The sequence below is a fragment of the Sapajus apella genome, unplaced genomic scaffold (genome assembly GCF_009761245.1).
Source record: "Sapajus apella isolate SASKATOON/1434 unplaced genomic scaffold, GSC_monkey_1.0 scaffold76, whole genome shotgun sequence".
NCBI classification, from domain to species: Eukaryota; Metazoa; Chordata; class Mammalia; order Primates; family Cebidae; genus Sapajus; species Sapajus apella.
In genome coordinates this window covers 6,894,918-6,913,745 of record NW_022437016.1, presented here as the reverse complement: position 1 = coordinate 6,913,745, position 18,828 = coordinate 6,894,918, and the positions used below count along the sequence as shown (strand labels likewise).

General features: G+C 55.6%; 1 protein-coding gene across 3 annotated transcripts in view; it reads right to left on the bottom strand.

Moving 5' to 3' along the window:
- Positions 1–17,601, bottom strand: part of DAB2IP (DAB2 interacting protein) — a 213,608-nt gene extending 196,007 nt beyond the window's left edge. The window contains exon 1 of one of the 3 annotated variants that reach the window (XM_032251506.1): positions 17,128–17,601. In XM_032251506.1, the coding sequence (XP_032107397.1) occupies positions 17,128–17,167 (40 nt within the window). In that variant the 5' untranslated portion in view covers positions 17,168–17,601. The remainder of the gene's footprint in view (positions 1–17,127) is intronic. The other 2 variants (XM_032251501.1, XM_032251509.1) reach the window with 2 other exon arrangements.
- Positions 17,602–18,828: the final 1,227 nt, after the last annotated feature.

Sequence of the window (18,828 nt, the reverse complement as noted above, 5' to 3'; positions counted from 1 at the left end):
GGAGTTCAAGGCTGCAGTTGGCTAAGATCATGCCTGTGAAAAGCTATTGCACTCCAGCCGGAGAAATGCAGCAAAGACCCTGTCTCTAAAAATAAGTAAAAATTAATAAATAAAGATAAACCTAGTGCTGCCTTGTCCAAAGCTGGGAAATTTATGAAATGTTTTTAAATGGCTTTGGCAGCAGGCTAGCTATCATTAATTACCAAAGTGCAGGGTGACTGTCCTTCCACGAACCCCCTTCCAGCCACTCTGTGCCCCGATTCCCACTTTGGTCCTCTTTTCCACTTCCCACGCCTTGCCCCAGAAACTAAGTGTCCTTTGTTGTTATTCCCTGTTACCCAACAAAACCTACTTTCAGATTCTTGATCCTTCCCTCATATGTTTATGCTTTCAACAGAGGGCCTGTGTGCTCCAGCAGGAGGGGCCAGGAGCTAGAGGTAGCTCTGTCACCCTGTCCTGCCTGGGCCCTTGGGATGAAACCTGTTTGTCTCTAGGCCTTGTCTTCCCATCTTTACAAGAAGGGGAAGAGGTTAGACCAGTGTTCTTTAAACTACTTGAGCCACGGAACTCTCATTGCATTTATTTATTTATTTAGAGACGGGGCCTTGCTGTGTTGCCCTGTCTAGAGAGCAGTGGCGTGATCACATTATAGTTCATTGCAGACTCAAAGTCCTGGGCTTAAGTGATCCAGAACCCTCGTTTAAATGAAAAATTTCAGGCAAGCCCAACATTTGTATTATTATTATTATTATTATTATTGTTATTTTGAGGCTGGGTGTGGTGGCTCATGCCTATAATCTATCTCAAAAAAAAAAATTTTTTTTGAGACAGAGTCTCTCTCTGTCACCCAGGCTGGAGGGCAGTAGCATGGTCTCGGCTCACTGCAAACTCTGCCTCCCAGGTTCAAGCAATTCTTCTGTTTCAGCTTCCCAAGTAGCTGAGATTACAGGCATGCACCACTATGTCTGGTTAGTTTTTGTATTTTTTAGTTGAGGTGGGGTTTCACCATGTTGGTCTCAAACTCCTGACCTCGTGAGCTGCCCGCTTCAGCCTCCCAAAGTGCTGGGATTACAGGTGTGAGTCACTGCGCCCGGCCTCAATGTTCGTTTTGTATCAGATGCCAGCGAGCTGCTCTAGTCCAAGCTGGGTTCAAGGAAGGAAGTGTCTACTACATGCCAACTTCTGAGCATCTCCTTGGACACGGTGGGAAAACCACAGGCCTAGACAGAGCCTGTGGGCTCTTGGGGTTCTTAGAGACAAGAATCTGGGATCCACAGATGGCAGGTGATGCCTGAAGTGCAGCTAAATGCCCACCTGGGATCCCCCCATCCCCCAACACCTGTCCTGCCTTGTTGGCTAAACTGTAACGGGGCCTGCCAGCAAACCAGCCTGTGCCCAGGACACCGCCTCTGGGGCACTGAGCTGTCCAGGGGTTTGCCACAGAGGAACGGTATCTGCTGTGATGCTCAGGCTGTGCGATCTGTCCATTCTGGAACGTTCCTCAGTGACCAGAAGAGTCAGCCACTACCCCACCCCGTTACCCATTTGCTTTCTTTCTTGACCTCTCCTTTTTCTTCTTTCCTTTCTTTTCCCTCCCTTCTTCCCTCCCTCTCTCTTTTCTTTTCCTTCCTTTCTTTCTCTTTCTTTCTTTCTTTCTTTCTTTTCTTTTCTTTTCTTTTCTTTCTCTCTTTCTCTCTTTCTTTTTCTTTCTTTCTTGAAATAGAGTCTCACTCTCAGTTGCCCAGGCTGGAGTACGGCGGCGTGATCTCAGCTCACTGCAAACTCCACCTCCCGGGTTCAAGCAATTCTCCTCCCTCAGCCTCCTGAGTAGCTGGGACACTATAGATGCCTGCCTCCAGCCTGACTAATTTTTTGTATTTTGTGTAGAGACGGAGTTTCGTTATGTTGGCCAGGCTGGTCGTGAACTGCTGACCTCAAGTGATCCACCCGCCTCGGCCTCCCAAAGTGCTGGGATTACAGGCGTGAGCCACGGTGCCCGGCCATCTCCTCCCTTTTCTAAAAATATGGTTTTGTTTTCATTTTTGTTTTTATTGCTCCTTCCCCTTCTTTCAACAAAAGCTCACTGGTTGCTGGTTGCAAGCTTTCTGTCTCAAGCCTAAGGCTACAGGGGAATGAGACGAACAGGAGGGCTGCCACCAGGGCAGAGCCTTCACCCGGAGACAGCTGCATCCTGCAGTGACTGTGGCCACCAGGGCACTAGGAACTCAGTCAGAGGGGCTGTGGTGAGCAAAGGGGCACCAGCATGTGAGTAGGAGTTTGCCCCGTTTGCTGGGCAGGAATGAATGCAGGTACGGAGGAGGCAGGTGTTTCTAGCTCATAAGAGAGGCATGGAAATGGCAGAGGCTTAGCCAGCCCAAGCGTTTGAGGAGCTGTCAACCGCTAGATTTGGCTGAGGCATGGAGTGATCACTGCGGGGTGGGGGAGCTATCAGAAGTGGGATGAGGTAAGCTGTCCAGACACTGGTGGCCAGGGGTCCGGAGAAGCTGTTGCAGAGCTAGGGAACAGATCCTGAAGGTCATGGGGGCGCCAGTGGAGGTTTGCAGCAGGAGACGTGGGTCCAGACCTGCATTGCAGAATCGCATCTGGCTGCTGCTCACAGTTGGGGGTGGAGAGACATGAAAATGGGGCTTCCCTTCCCTTCTCACCCCTCACAGCCCACACCTTCCTGTGAATGCTCCTAGCAGCCCCAGTTCCCTCTGAGACACAGCCACAGCAATGGGGACAGAAGGAAAGGGACTTTGGGCTGCTGGCTGCCCATCCCATCCTTGCCTGGCCCCCACCTCAAGGCAGCCCCTGACCTCTTCAACCCCAGGACCACAGGTCAGGAAAAGCTCCAATCTCGCTCTCCCCCAGCTGGGATGTTTTGGTTTCTGGGTCCTCTGAAAATGGCCCGTTTGTGCAGAGACGCTCAGGCAGATTAGCTTCAACCCCCTTTCAGCCCTTTCTATCTGAATCCTGGCTCTAATAAGCCCCTTCCCCAGCCCTGCAGCCCCTCTTGGCCCTGGATGACTGTCCTCACCTCCCCCCACGGCCCCCCACCGTGGTGAAGGAGGGGAGGTCCTATCCCCAAACACAAGCTCTTTTGTTCCAACGGGCAGCTTGGCCCTCAGCCCTGCACCCACTGCTGGTGGAGTTTCCTAGCACTTAATGAGCCTGGGGTCAGCTGAAGGATGAGGAGTTGGCACTGAGGGGCTGGGGACAGGGGCAGGAACACAGGCGATTTCTGGCTGCAGCTTTGGACCTGTCTCTCCTCTGCTCAAATCTCCGCCATGGTTCCTACCTACTCTACTGGGACTGCTGAGGTGCGCAGAGACCCCAGGCTCCTTGTAGCTTTCACACAGCCCCTCTTGCCTCCCCTGGAGCAGGACCAGGCACGGGGGCTTCTCAGTGCAGACTCAGAGCAGGGATGCACACAGCGGGAAGATGCGGGCTTTGTAAGCCAGCAGGACCAAAGTTCAAATCCTGACTGCTCTTCCTGGTAGTAGGACCAGGGGCAAATCACAAATCTTTGTGTGCCTCAGTTTCCTCCCCTGCAAAATGGGGCTATGTTCTCCTGCCAGAGTTCTATGAGCTCTGGCACAAAATGCTCATGTACCTTCCTTTCCCTTTCTCTTGTTCCCTAACAGTCTGGCTGGCTCCCCTCCTCAAGGTGCAAGGTCCAAGGAAGATGGCCAGAGCTGCCCTCCCCCTGCTCCTCCACAAGCTGAGCAAGGACTGGGATGCCAAGGATATTGGGGGACAGAGACCTCTCATGTCACTAAACAGGGAACCAGGGGCTGAGCAGGTCTGGGTGGGTAGCCGGTCCAGGAGACTCACATCCTCCTTGGCTCCGGGTCTTCTTGGCCTCCCTCCCCGGGCTAGGCTTCACCTGCTGGGATTGTGAGCTCCCAGAGATGGGCAGCCACCCAGCCTCACCTGAGCTGCCTCAGGGATGGTTTGGGTCTTGGGAATTCCAGGGAGACCCAGCCCAACCCTGTTCCTCCCCTGCCTGAAACTATTCACAGCTCCCCCCGCTACCCCCACCAGTGCAAGCCCAATCTCCTGAGCCCGGCATTTGAGGCCGCTGCCGGAGCCTGGCCCAAATCTCCAAGACTGCCCACCTGGATTTTGGGGTGCAGCCTTACTGAATCACTCAAAGATCTTAGATGGGCTCCTCTGCAGTTCACTCATGACCTTTTCCTTCTGGTTCCCTCTGCCTGTTCACTGCCTCCATCTACCAGGCTGACCTCTGGTGTTTTGTTTTGCATTGCTTTTAGAGATGGGATCTTGCCATGTTGCCCAGGCTGGTGTCAAACTCCTAGCCTCAAGCGATCCTCCCACTTTGGCCTCTCAAAAGGGCTAGGATAGCAGGCTCGAGCCACTGTACCCGGCCTTAGGTCTCTGATTGTCTTTAAGGTTGGCATCTTCTTCACCTTCCCACCTACCCTCAGAGGCCACCATGCCCTGGATGTCACTGCAGCCCTCAGTGCCTGTTCTGAGCTCTTCCCCAAGGCAGAGTCCCATGCTTCCCTGGGTGCACCCTTCCCCTCTAGCACCCAGCATGAAGCTAGCACAGAGAAGGCACGAATTAAAAGAAGAGAACCTGGGCAGGGAACGAAGACCAGAGCTCCAGCACTCTTTCTCCAATTCCAGCGGCTGCCCCTTAGAGTCACCTGGTGGGGCAGGGAAGGAGGGAAAAAAGGAGGAGGCCAATGCCCAGGCCCCTCTAGACTAAACTGAATCCAAATCTCTAGGGTGAGGCTGGGTATTGTTCCTACCCAGGATGATCCTGAGGCATAGCAAGAATTAGAACTTTCTGGAAGACTCAGGTCTCCCTCCCCCCACCCAGGTGCAGTGGACACCCCCCGTCAGGTAAGGCCAAGTCTCTCGGGAGGCTGTGAGTGCTCTTTAATACCCCGCTTCGTGTTGCATTGATTGGAGGAGCCTTTCTAGCTTGCAAAGTACTTTCTCCTCATCAAGTCAGTCATTCATTCATTATTCATTCAACAAACACGCAGCAGAAAGTACCAGGGCCACAGAGATGAAGCTCCAAGGTGTGTGGCGGAGACAGGCTGTGGACTGACAGATTGATGAACAAGGCCACGAAGTATGACAGGGCTGCCCCCAGAATCCCAAGCAGAACCAGTCAGGGGCACAGAGGAGGAGGGTCCTGAGCAGGTGGGAGGGAGGTCCCCCAGTCTGGGTGGTACTGGCGAGGCAGAAGGCTCCGGTAGGTGCTGACAAAGGTGTGGGTGGCAGAGGTGGACTTGGTCCTGCAGCGGGCAGGGGGTGAGGACACACAGATATGAGGAGGGACAGTGGGGGACTGCAGAGGGCCTGGCCTGGGCACCTCGTGGCTTGGCTGGGATCCTGCAGGAAAGACGGAGAAGGGATGAAGAGATAGGCAAGAGGAAACCCAGGAGACCATGGGGTCCTCGGGGTGGGGAGAGGGAGGTGAGAGATTCAAGCAATGGCAAACACAAATGATTATAACAATAGCCAAGGTCAACTGAGCGCTCATTCTCTGCTAGAACAGCTCTCAGAGTTTTGTTTTGTTTTGTTTTGTTTTTGAGACGGAGTTTCGCTCTTTTTACCCAGGCTGGAGTGCAATGGCGCGATCTCGGCTCACCGCCACCTCTGCCTCCTGGGTTCAGGCAATTCTCCTGCCTCAGCCTCCCGAGTAGCTGGGATTACAGGCACGCGCCACCATGCCCAGCTAATTTTTTGTATTTTTAGTAGAGACGGGGTTTCACCATGTTGACCAGGATGGTCTCGATCTCTTGACCTCGTGATCCACCCGCCTCGGCCTCCCAAAGTGCTGGGACCACAGGCTCGAGCCACCGCGCCCGGCCTCTCAGAGTTTTTAAAATAAGCATGAACACCACGACTCTTCTCAATAACCTGTGAGAGGGGTACGAGAGTGATCATCCCATCTCACAGGTGGGAAAACTGAGACTCAGAGAAGTTACGTCATTTCCCCTGGTAATGACCAGGGGCAGAGATCTGATGGTCGGGGCTCCAGGGACCCTGCCCTGACCTACCCCCAACCAGAGCCTCAGCTGAGGGGACTGGTAAGATGGTGCCCCAGGAGAAAGCCCTGGAGTCTGCAGTTGGCATTCCATTGGTGGGCCCGGTCAGAGCAGCTTTGGGACAGGGAGTGGTGTTGAGTATCACAGGGCCAGTGTGGAGCAGAGATCAGAAGGACATGGACTAGTAGTCCCAGCTACTCAAGAGGCTGAGGCAGGAGAATCGCTTGAACCCAGGAGGCGGAGGTTGCAGTGAGCCAAGATCGCTCCAGGGCACTCCAGCCTGGGCGACAGAGCAAGACTTCGTCTCACAAAAAAATAAAAAAAGAAAAAGCACATGGCCAGAGGGGAAGAAGGGGTGAGAAGGGATGAGAAAGACTTGGTCTCGTTTGCAGGGCTGGAGAAAGGGCCCGCCAGGGAGGTTGATGGGGAGTCCTCGGGAGGGCGGGCAGAAGGTGCAGAGCCGAGGGAGCAAGGTTGGCCTCAGCTGGGGAATTGAAGGAGGGAGGGAAGAACTGAAGCAAAAAAGCCCCAGGGGCTTGGAAGCCCGGGAGAAACTGTTGGGGCTTGAGCCTCACTTCTCTCTTGCTGCAGGGCACAGCTGGCCCTCGGCCAGGTCTGTGTGGACCCTCCTCTGCTGGGGAAGGGGAGCTTTGCAGGAGTTACTAGGGAGAGAGGAGGAGCAGGGGGAGCCCAGCAGGAGGGAGAAAGAGAGAGAGAGAGACAGAGAGAGAGATACAGAGACATGAGGAGACAGAGAGACTGAGAGAGATAGGAACAGAAATAGACACAGAGAGAGACACAGAGAGAGAGTCTTTGACAGAACTGCCTATTCTCTCCCTGCTGTCAGGGAACCAGTCTGAAGGAAGCGCCTCAGAAGGGGCTGGGGGACAGCCACTGTATCCCGCCCACCACAGAACTGGCAAAGGAGAGACTAACGGGCCTCCAAGCAGAGCACCCACCCCCCACATTGCCAGGTGCCCTGCATTCAGGGCCATAGAGTCAGCTTAGCCTCTCAGGGAAGGACAGGGCCTCCCAGGAGGGAGAGGCCTCCGCCTCTACCACCGCCTAGGGGCAGGAGGATGCTGACCCGGGACAGCCCCCAAGGACCCCTGAGTGGGCCTAAAGCTCCCGCTGCAGGGCCCAGAGCCTGGTGCCTGCTCCCTCTACTGAGCCCCCGCCCTCCTGACCTCTGGCTGCCACGTGGCTGCCTCGCTGTGGTTTGAGGTCCCCGCCCTCTAATCACCGCTGCCTAAGAGCTGTGCCCTCCATCTTCCATGCCTAACACCCCACCATTAACAAAGAGCAGTGTGAGGCCATTTGTCACCGAGAGAGCTTGGGAGGAGGGAGAGAGGGTCTTGGGCAGGGCTGCGTGTGGGACAGATCCCCCCAGCCATGTCAGTCCCTGTAGTCCCTGGCGCTGGCCTTTCTGGGGCACGGCGCAACTCCTTCTGGTGCAGAATCTGTGGAACCCCGGAGCAGGAGTGTGGGCCCCCCACGTCCTCACGTGCTCATTCACGGGCTCCGGAGGAGACAGCCTGCCGAGACGGAGGCCCACTGGAAGGCGCACCGCGGAGCTCCCGCGCTCACGCTCGCAGGCCCGTGTGTGCGCACACAGAGGCGCCCTGGGAATGTAGGTCACCGGCTGGAATGCTTCGAGCCTGGGGTGCTGGTGATCCGGCCATCCAGCACACGCTTCCAGATTGGACAGAAATCCACCCCTCCTCCACCTGCCTCTTCCCCCGCTCTCCCGAGACAATCTGACCCAAAGCTCCTCAGGCTTGTGTTTTATCTCCCCCAGAATCTCACCGGCTGGGGCTCTGTCCAGGGGAGGGGGCGGGGCTCCTCCTCCACCCGGCTTCTTCTCTGCGACTGTCCCTGTGCTGGGCGATGCAGAGTCTACGAGACATGGAGGGATGTATGTGGCTCCCACCTTGAAGAGTTCTAAGGCAGAGCCTGAGAGATGGCCTCGGACCAGAGGCCAGTCGTGGTCGAGGGGGAGAACAGAGCAGCTGCTTTGCCGGGGCCAGGCTGGCTTCCTGCGGGGGGCAACAGGACCCTAGTTGGGCAGTTGAATGAGGGCTTATGCAAGCCTGGGAAAGGGAGTAGTTCTGAGCCAGGCCCCATGGCTCACGCCTGTAATCCCAGCACTTTGGGAGGCCGAAGCGGGAGGATCACGAGATCGCAGATCGAGACTATCCTGGCTAACATGGTGAAACCTTATCTCTACTAAAAACATTTAAAAATAGCTGGGCATGGTAGCAGGCGCCTGTAGTCCGAGCTACTCAGGAGGTTGAGGTAGGAGAATCACTTGAACCCAGGAGGCGGAGGTTGCAGCGAGCTGAGATGGTGCCATTGCACTCCAGCCTGGGTAACAGAGCGAGACTCCGTCCCCAACCCCCTCAGAAAAGGAAGTGGTTCTGACACACGCTGGGAAAGCCCCAGCAGCTCCCCGCCCTCCTTCTGGAATCCAGGCCTCTCTCAAAGGTGACTGTCACCGGTTCTTCTAGAGATAGCCACTGGATGGCCCTGTAGGCCCTCCAGACACAGCAAACCCAGAACATCGTTCCCCCCCCCCCCCCCCCCCCCCCAAATCCCCCCTTTCACCCAGGTCCACCCTCAGTGTGGACACCAACATCTCCTGCCGCATAGGCCAGAGATCAGGGTTATCCTGACTTCTTTCTTTATTTCACTGTGGCTCACCAAGCAGCTCACAGCCCAGAGATGCAGGCAAGCAGTAAAGCAATGGACTTTACTCGTCAGGGTGCACTGGGTTAGCAGAAAGCCCAGGGAGCCTAGGCAGCCCGAACAAGCTTGTCAGGGAAGGCTTCCTGGAGGAGTTGACCTGAGCTGAGACTTCAGGATGGGCAGGATCTTGGAGAGGTAGTAGGGAAAGCTGAAATGGAAGAGTGTTTTGGGCAGTGGTGACAGCAAGTGCAAAGGTGGTGGAGAGAGAGAGAGGCACATTCAAGACAGAAATTAATTCACAATGGTGGGGGTGGTGAGAATGAGGGTGTGGCTTGGAGATGAGAGCAGAAGTGTATCTGCAGGGTCAGACCACGAATGGCGTTAAGCCCTGTTAATGAGTTTGACTTGATCCTGTGGCAGCGGTGGGCCCTGTGGAGTTTTTTGAATGCCTATGAGTGGCTCCTTCTGGCTGCACATGAAGGGTGAAATGGGGGGACAGGTAGAGACGGGGAGCCCCAGGAGGAGGCAAGGCTGCTGTGCAGGTGTCCGAGGTGGGTCCTGGCCTGAAGTGGGGGCTGGGAGATAGAGTTGGGTGGATCTCTGGACTCTTAGGAGATAGCATGGACCATAAATGGCTCTGGTTTCATCCTCTCTGACCTCCATCTTCCCATGGTGTAATGGGGAATGGACAGGAGGACCTCGGGAGACCCTTCCCCTGGGGTCTCCCCACACCTTGGCCATTGCTATTTGTTCCAGCCTCCCTGGGCTTCCAGAGGTGACACCCTGGAAGGAATCCCAGCTGGGAGGACCACAGTTCTGGCTTTGGAAGGCTTGGGGTGGGCTCAGTAGCCCAGGGCGTACCCACCCAGCAGAAGGAACGGACTGGGCAGTGGGAGCAGAAGGCTGGACTCTGAATATCCTGCAGCCAGTGCAGGGAGGCCAGTGATGGGAAGCTGGGGACACACAGGGCCTGCGGCGTGGGGATCACCTGCCTCTTTGGAATAGGGAGGGCTGCTGCGGCCATCCGACTACCTGAGCATGAGTCAGGCCCCGTTACTTGAAGGACTGATACTCAAGCAAGTGTCTTTGTTTCTTCTTCTATAAACTGGGAAATGAACAATATGACAAGAAACACTCAGTGGTAGGAAAGCTCCAGGGACCCGGGAGAAGCTACTGACTGACTGAAAGATCTGTGATTCAGCACCAGGTCCCACGGCAGAGGAGCCAGCCAGAGGCAGTGGCTGTCCAGGACCACAGACCAAGGAAGGACCTGTCCTGCTTAGTCCTACCCGAGAGGAGCCCTGCACAGCGGCGGCTGCTGCTGCCCCCATCGCTCTGAGGCTCTGAGAATCAACTGGGCTGACTCTCGAGTCACACAGAGGCAGAGCAGATAGAAGCTCAGGCCTGGGGTGCTGAGCGCGGTTCAGGAGCGGCTCTCCAGGAGCCTGTGGGAAGTGAAATGTCCACATCCTACCACACAGGCGCTCCCTCCCTGTCCCTGTCCCTCTCTCTGGGGACACCAGCTCCCCTCTCTTGAGCTTTTTCCTGGCTCTTCCCCTCCCAGCTCCAGGCATAGGAGCTCCCTCCTCACCAGCCACCCCCCACTGCAGCCTCAGCCCCTGACCTTGTTATGAGGCCAGCTGCTCAGGCTTGGGTGTCAAAACGACCGAAGCCCCTCCCGAGCCGGCCATTTTGTTCTTCTTTACTGTCCATTCTTCCTGATTGAGCCTCTTCCCAGAGTCTCAGGGCAAGGGAGGGGGCGCATGGCTCTACCACTTATCCACCTGCCCAGCTGAGGAAGTTCGGAAGCCCCCTGCATGGCTGGTCAGCAGAACTGAGGCTCCCCTGGGCATGGGAAAGGGCCCTGGACTGGGGACCAGGAGACCCGGGGTGGGAGTGGAACCGGACCAGAATGGAGAAAGCGCACAGGAGTCTGGGAGTCCGGCGTTTGAATCACAAGTGTTTCTCACTTGCTGGGGGCAGGGCCCTTCTCAGCCTTGACTGTCTCATCTGTGCTATGGGGTTGTCCCTTCCTCTGTGAAGAGTCAGTGGAGAACATTTAGCAGGGAGCCAGGCACACAGTAAGTGCTCAGTAAACAGGACCCCAGCTCTGCCTCCTTGGCCTCGTTTTTTTTTTACTTATAAAAGGCCTCCAGGTGTGAATGTGGCTTCTCTTCCTTAATGTTCCTGTGAGGCCCAGGCAGCCTGGTCTAGGAGAGAGTCCTTGGACAAAATGGAAGGAATCCAGATTCTGGCATCCCTTCCCCATTCCGGGCAGGCTGGGTTGCTGTCAGTTTCACAGATGGGGAAACGGAGGCTGGACGAGGGCCCAGGTCTTTGGCTTTGGCCCCTGCTGACTTAGCTGAGTGCAGAGCCAGGAGGAGGCCTCAGAGGAGGGCAGGCCTAAGCAGGGGAAGTGAGATGATGAATGGCCGGCCAGTGGCTGGACACATAGCTGTTATTTTTTATGATGATTATCTATCTGTTACCAGTTGAAGCAAATCCCTCTGCCTCTCAAAGTAAGGCCCAGGAAGTTATGACCTCAGACCCCCTGATGACATCAGGCTATTTTGGCCTCAAATTGTCCTCGCTTTAGCCCAACCCTGTCCCACAGCAGCTTCTGCCGCTCGCCTTGCCCAGCGAGCTGACATGGCTCCTGCCACATCCCTGAGCTGCTGCAGTGAATGCTCCCCGGGAGAGAGGATTTTCCACGGGCACAGGGAGGGACCTCCAGGTGGGAGCTTTGGCACACAGTGGGTGGCTCTCAGGACTGCAGCAAAATAAAGATTTCAGGCTTTGTAACTGGAGTGAGCTGGGTTCGAATCAGTGCACTCACTGTGTGATCAGGGCCAGTCATGTAATCTCCCCGGGCCTCAATTTCCTCATCTGGAAAATGAGGCTAACTGCAACCCACCAGGTGTGTTTCGAGGATTCAGAAGACAGTGTAGCCCAGAGGTGGTGGCTCATCCCTGTAATCCCAGCACTTTGTGAGGCTGACGTGGGCAGATCACCTGAGGTCAGAAGTTCAAGACCAGCCTGGCCCACATGGTGCAAATTCTGTCTCTACAGAAATAGAAAAACCAGCCAGTCATGGTGTCTCACGCCTGTAGTCCCAGCTAGCCAGGAAGCTAAGGCAGGAGAATCACTTGAACCCAGGAAGTGGAGGTTGCAGTGAGCCGAGATCATGCCACTGCACTCTAGCCTGGGTGACAGAACGAGACTCTGTCTCAAACAAACAAACATACAAACAACAACAACAAAAGAAAAAACACTGGACGCAGTGGCTCACACCTGTAATCCCAGCACTTTGGGAGGTCGAGGTGGGTGGATCACCTGAGGTCAGGAGTTCGAGGCCAGCCTGACCAACATGACGAAACTCCGTTTCTACTAAAAAATTCAACATTAGCTGGGCTTGGTGGCACATGCCTGTAATCCAAGCTACTCAGGGGCTGAGGCAGGAGAATCGCTTGAACCCAGGAGGCGGAGGTTGCGGTGAGCCAAGATCGCACCATTGCACTCCAGCCTGGGTAACAAGAGCAAAACTCTGTCTCAATAAAAAAAAAAAAGAGTGTAGATAAAGTGCCTTTGGATCCTGATGGAGTCGGTGCTTACTGAATGGTGCTGTTTATTATAGCTGTAGCACTTGGAAGTTTACAAACTCACATCCACCTTCTTCTTTGCTGGGGTCTCCCAAGAACCCTGGGGTAGATGCCCATGCTGGTTGTCATCAGGAAGAAATGGAAAGTTCTGAGTTTCTGAGCTGCCTGCCCCACTTCCATGATGTTCAAAGCAACCACCCTCTTCTGGAGGGTTTATCCCAGCGGCCAGTCTGAGCCCAACCCCCTCCTGAACGAATCACAGACAACCCCAGGCAAGCGCCCAGCCTTACACTCCAAGACCACCTGGAAAGCAGGCAGGGCAGGGCTGCGTCTGCCCATTTGTCAGATGAGGAAGCTGAAGCTAAGTCAGAGCAGGGACTCGGTCCAGGCCACCCAATAACAGAGAGAGCTGGGATGAGGTGCAGACCTGCTCTCTTGGGGCATGGGGCCCAGCACCCTCAGCTGACCACTAAGGAACCGGAAGTCCAGAGCTGGGGAGGATGCCTGAGGATGCGAAGTAAGTTAAGGGTGCTCTCCAGCTCATGCCACTCATTAATTCACTCACTCTGGCTCACTCGCTCGTTCATTCATCCACTGACTATGTATTGAGCGCCTTCTCAGGGCCAGTGCTGTGTGACACCCTGGGAACCCAGCGGCAGACAAGATACAGCTCCTGCCCTCAAGGGCCTTATAGTCTCACGTGGGAGTCAGGCCGGTGAGCAGGCAAGGAAAACACACCCTGGCGGAGGATGCACCAGGCACTGTCGGCAGGGTACAGGTAGGAGGCGGTACCTGTGAAGCGGGAGGAATAGCAGGACTCCAAGAGAACCCGGAGAAAGTACGTTTTTCAGGGCAGGGCTGTTTCTCTGCCCCTCCCTTGGAAATCACAAGGCAGACAGAAAGACGTGCTTCTCTGAGCTGGACTTTTCACACAGCTCCAAGGGGCTGGCACCAGAATGGGGGGCAGCCACATCTTGTCTGGCCATCACCCCAATTTACACCTGGGGAAACTAACGCCAATCGCGAGCGCTCTGCAGGGGTTAGTGCCAAGGTTCTATGCTCTCCTCTTCTCCTCGCCTTTCTGCCTCTGACCGTCGTACTGTGAAAGAAACATCTGCGCCCGTGTCTGCTCCTCCCTGCTGCCATGGCTGAGCTCTTCTTGGCCTTGCTCTAAGGGGCTCCCACCACCAGACCACCCAGTAGGGCTCTGTGCAGCCCTGCCTGCTAAGAGGGTCAGGCCTCCAGAACTTCACCAGTAGCTGCAGATCCCCCACCACACCATGGCCAAACCCTTTCAGCCTCTGAACTCCTGGTGGATGCAATCAAAGCTTGGATCTTCACCAGACAGAAGGGTGCTTTGCTCAGCTTGAAGCAGGGAGAGGTGTCCAGAGCCTCGCCTCCAGCTCTGCAGCTCCCAACCCTTCCCTATCAATGTTCCCGAGCCCCCTAAAGGAGCTCAGCTTGCCAACCCCTGACCAAGACGGTAAGTATCAGAGATTGCTCCAAAGCATCGCCAGTCTCCAGGCCTTTGCACCTGCTGTTCCTTCTGCTCTGGAATGCCTTTCCTCGCCTCTTCGCCTGCACAAACTGCATTCGTTCGCTCACTCATTCAACAAGCGTTTGTTGGATGCTTACTTCTGACAGGTGGAGAACTGTGCTCTGGGGATCCAAAGAGCTTAGAGACTCGCGGGAGATGCAGGTGAAACACATCAGCATGCAGTAGTGAGTACTGCACATGCGAACAGGTCCATAAGAAAAAGCCAAGCTAAGAGACAGTGGGATCTAATCAGTTCACGACCAGCCTGGCCAACATGGCAAAAACCTGTCTCTACCAAAAATACAAAAAATTAGCTGAGCATGGTGGTGTGCACCTGTAGTCCCAGGTACTCGGGAGGCTGAGATGGAAGGATGGATTGAGCCTGGGAAGTGGAGATTGCCTGGGTGACAGAGTAAGACCCCAACTAAAAAGAGAGAGAGAGAGAGAGAGAGAGAAGGGCTGACTGTTGTGGCTCATGCCTGTAACCCCAGCACTTGGGACCCTGAGGCATTGGGATCGCTTGAGCCCATGAGTTCCAGACCAGCATGGGTAGCAATACCCCATCTCCACAAAAAATTTTTTTTAACATTAGCAGGGTGTGGTGGCATACACTTATAGTCCCAGCTACTTATAGGCTGAGGCAGAAGGATCCCTTGAGCTGAGGAGTTCAAGGCTGCAGTGACCTTTGATTGCATCACGGCAAAATATTATTATTATTTCTGAGACGGAACTCTGTCATCCAGGCTGGAGTGTGTGCGATCTTGGCTCACTGTGGCCTCTGCTTCCCAAATTCAAGCGGTTCTCATGCCTCAGCCTCCCAAGTAGCTGGGATTACAGGCATGTGCCACCACGCCTGGCTAATTTTTTGGATTTTTAGTAGAAACGAGGTTTCACCATGTTGGCCAGGCTGGTCTCAAACTCCCGGCCTCAAGTGATCCACCTGCCTTGGTCTCCCGGAGTGCCGAGATTTCAGGTGTGAGCCACTGCGCCCAGCCTTCTGTTTTAATTTCTGTTTCTGAAACCTTTGCTGTGTAAGTCGCCTTGTCTTTGTTATGGCAGCCTGAGCTGACTGATATAGAGGGAATCATTGACTTCTTTAGTGGAGGAGTCACCTCTGCCAGGAGGCCTTTCTGGAATCCAAGTGTGGGGTTAGGGCTTCCACAATGCCTTGACTTCCGCCATCAGAGCACCTGCATCTCTCTTAGATTAGCCTAGGAATGTCACAAGGTTTGATTTGCTCTTGAACACCAAAGCCCAGTCCACAATCTGAAGGTCATTGTCCAATGAACAATGCACAACCAGGGCTCAGACTGGGAAATGACTCGCTGAGGCCACAATTTTCCTTTGCTGCCCTGACCCAGGATGGCCTCTCCTTCAGCCCTGCACCCCTGAGGCTGGCTGGGTGGAGACCCTGGCTGGGAAAGCCAGACCCCTCTCCAGCTGGGCCTGGGTTTGCTCCCAGAGAGAGCCTGGGCTCCACTCCATGCCTGCCTGTCCCTTTCCTAAGGCCCCCTCTGTGCCTTTCCTCTTCCTCTTGAATCCCTTACCTCCCTGCCTGGCCAGCTTCCAGGAGATCAGCAACCAGCCCCGTGACAGGCCAGGACAAGGGGCTGATTGTGCATGGGGCCTTTCTGTGAGGGTGGAGGCAGCCTCAGTTTCCAGCCTTGCCCAGCCCAGAGGCTGCTGCTAGCAAATCTGGAGGATAGCAAGTGGGGATTGTGGGTTCCTGAGATACCCCTGGCGGGGGCTATTCCCCCTACTCCCTCGCCTGCCTCTTAAAGGTCAGTGCCCTCCCTAAGGGAGCATCCAGACATCCAATGAGCCCATACCCATCCTGATGCCAAGCTTCCGGTGAACAGCTCTGGAGGCAGGCAGGCCTGTCCCACACCCCTAGACTGTCTGCCCGCAGCCTCCCCAAGGACCACATCACTCTGAATTGACTCTGGGATCGTTTGTCCATCTCCCATTCCAGACTGGGAGCTCTTCCAGGGCAAAGGCTGCTCTATTTTTTGCCCTCTCTCCTCCCCTTCTCTCTCCTTCCATTCATGAAGCATCAACTATTTGTTAGGACGGAGCTCCTTGTGTCGCACCCCTGATCCTGACACGGGGCTTGGTGCATGGAGGTCACTCTGCATGCATCGGCTGCCCCCGACTGCCCAAAGATGCCCAGTCTGGGGGCTGGGCCTTGCTAAGCTTCCCTGAGGGCTGCAGCTCCACACGTGGCAAAGGGCCCCTCTCCCTGGAAAGGGCCGAGCTCCTGCAGGAGGAAGGAAATTTGGCCTTGAATCTGTGCCAGGCAGCCAGGCCTGGATGGGGTGGGGGGACATCCAGAGAAACAAGAACTTGGTTTTCTAAGTAGAACTGTGGTCTCAGGAGGACCTGACCCCCGGAAGGCTGACCTGACCCAGGCTGGGATGAGGTCGCCCTGCAATTACCACCTCTTCTGAGGCCAACAGGGCCTTCTCCCTGCTGAGTACTAAAACCTGCTCCCGCACGCCCCCACTCCCAGCCTCCATCCCTCGGCCACACTCTTGTGTCCCTCCTTGGTTGTCCAGAGACGGCCAGGCTGTGCTGGGCATCCCAGCCAACGGTGAGCTGTCTGGCCAGGCTGAGCAGTGCAGGAGCTGAGGTACTGCATCCCTGGAGCCCCAGGCCTGCAGAAACCGCCTGAAGGAACGCTTCTGAGTCTTATAAATCCCTGTTCCAGACTCTCTGCATGGGCTCTGTCCCAAGCAACTTTTCCCCAACAAAGCATGCAGGGCTTCCAGTGGCCTGGGCAGCTGCACAGGGGCAGCTCCCCGGTGGCAGCCACTGGGGCCCTGTCACACAGGGAGTGCTTTCAGATCGAGCTGTGGCCCTTAATTACAGGGTATGTTCCTGTTGCCTCTTCCGTCTATATTTATCTGCAGGATCGCACTAATTGAATTCCCCACTGCACAGGGCAGGCCTGGTGAACAGCGAGGCAGGCAGGCAGGCAGGCAGGGGGCTGCAAAACTTCCTTCCTTTCCTTCTTGGCCAGGAGCAAAACAGAAGCAGCTGAGAAACTCTCTCTCCCTCCCCTCGACCCTGTCAATGCCCGGAGTCTGAGGGGCTTCCCGCTCCAGGGACACTCCAGCCCTGAGCCTCATAACCCAAGGTACCCATGGGTCCCGAGACCAGACAGTGCCCAGATGCCTGAGCCCCTCCCCACTTCACCTCAGATTCCTACAGCAGAGAAAAGTCCTTTGAGCAGTGACGCTGAAACCCCCAGCTCTGCACTTTGCCGGCACCGTCTTACCGTAGGAGTCGTCTTGGTCCAGGAGGGAGTCGGGCTCCATGGCGTGTGGGCCCCCAGCCCCTGGCCCCACCTGATTTATGAACCGAGGCTGTCTCCATGAGCGTCTGGGTTCCTCCTTTTGTATTCCATCTGGCGGCTTTTCCAACTAGATGACTGGGTATTCCTGCAAGCAGGCCCCTTTCCAGCCCTCGCCTTCATACAGTACATTTAAAGTAGCAGTAACCTCTTTTTCCTCCCCCCGCAGCCTAGCTGGAAACATTAGAAGGGACTGAGGCAGCGAGATGTCTAAAATAGGAAGACGCCAGGATGGTTGGCCTGGCTGCCCGCGATGCTGGCTGCGGGGATCTGGCCCGGCTGTGCAGATGGAAAAGCTAAGAGGTGAGGCTGACGCGGGCTTAGCATCCGGAAGCTGGCTCTGGGGCCCAGGGGCTCTGCAGAAAGTGGGGAGCCCAGCCCTCCAAGGGAGGGGTTGGGGGGGTCTGCTCTGTTTACCCCCAGAGCACAAACCCCAGGGGCTTCTCCCAGGCCCTGCTGGAACCTCCCACTCAAATCTGTTCTACAGACATTTCCCGCAGTGTGGGGGATGCAGAAATTGACTCATCCATCCATTCAGTTAGTCACTAAATATTTTTTGAGCATCTAGTCCACACCAGACACCGTGCCTGGTGCTGAGTTTACAGCAGGGAGTGAGGCACAGTGCCTGGCTTCTTGGAGCTCACAGGAAAACAGGTCATGGCAGTGCAGCTGCAGGAACACAGAGAAGGGGTGCCTCGCCTGGATAGAAGAGGTGGTCAGGGAAGGCTTCCTGGAGGAATGGGCACCTAAGCTGGGGCCTAAAGGATGAGCAGGAGTTAGCCAGGTACAGAAGGAGGGAGTGGCCTGATGCAACAGCCTTGAGGTAAAGGGTGCATGGTGCGTTCAGTGCCCCCCCCAGATAAGTTCCAGGTGGTTGGGGCAGAGCGAATGAGGTGGGGCTGGTGAGATGGGACAGGGGAGCCAGGAGAGAGGCGGGAGTGGGTCAGTCAGGGCTGTGGGGATGGGCCCAGGCCTGCCCTGAGGAGGGTCCGTGAGAGTGACATGATCCAGATCATCCTTTGGGAAGGCCTCCCTGACTACCTTGTAAAAGAGGGGAGGCCGTCAGGCCACCAGGAGAGAGGGAGATGCAGCCTCCACGGCCACAGCTGCGGGAACGCTGGGTGGTATTTATTAAGCAGGCGCCACAGGTGGGCGCCGTTTTGAGTATTTACCCACATTGTCTCATGCACTCCTCACGATGTTCCCTTCCGGAGAAACTCTGATTCTCCCATTTTACAGATAGGGACAATGCAGTTTAGAGAGGTGATGTGACTTGACCAAGGCCACGGTTGTGCGTGACCTCCAAGGCAGGCCTGGACCTCAGAGAGGGCACAGCCTTGGTGCTGGGACGGGGGGAGGACAAAGAGCATCTCAGTCTGTCAGCATTCAATCTGCTTCTCCATGCCAGGCACGGTGGCTCACGCCTGTAATCCCAGCACTGTGGGAGGCTGAGGCAGGTGGATCACCTGAGGTCAGGGGTTCGAGACCAGCCTGGTCAACATGGTGAAACCCTGTCTCTACTAAAAATTTTTAAAAATTAGCTAGGTGTGGTGGCGCGCACCTGTAATTCCAGCTACTTGGGAGGCTAAGGCAGGAGAATCACTTGAACTTGGGAGGTGGAGTTTG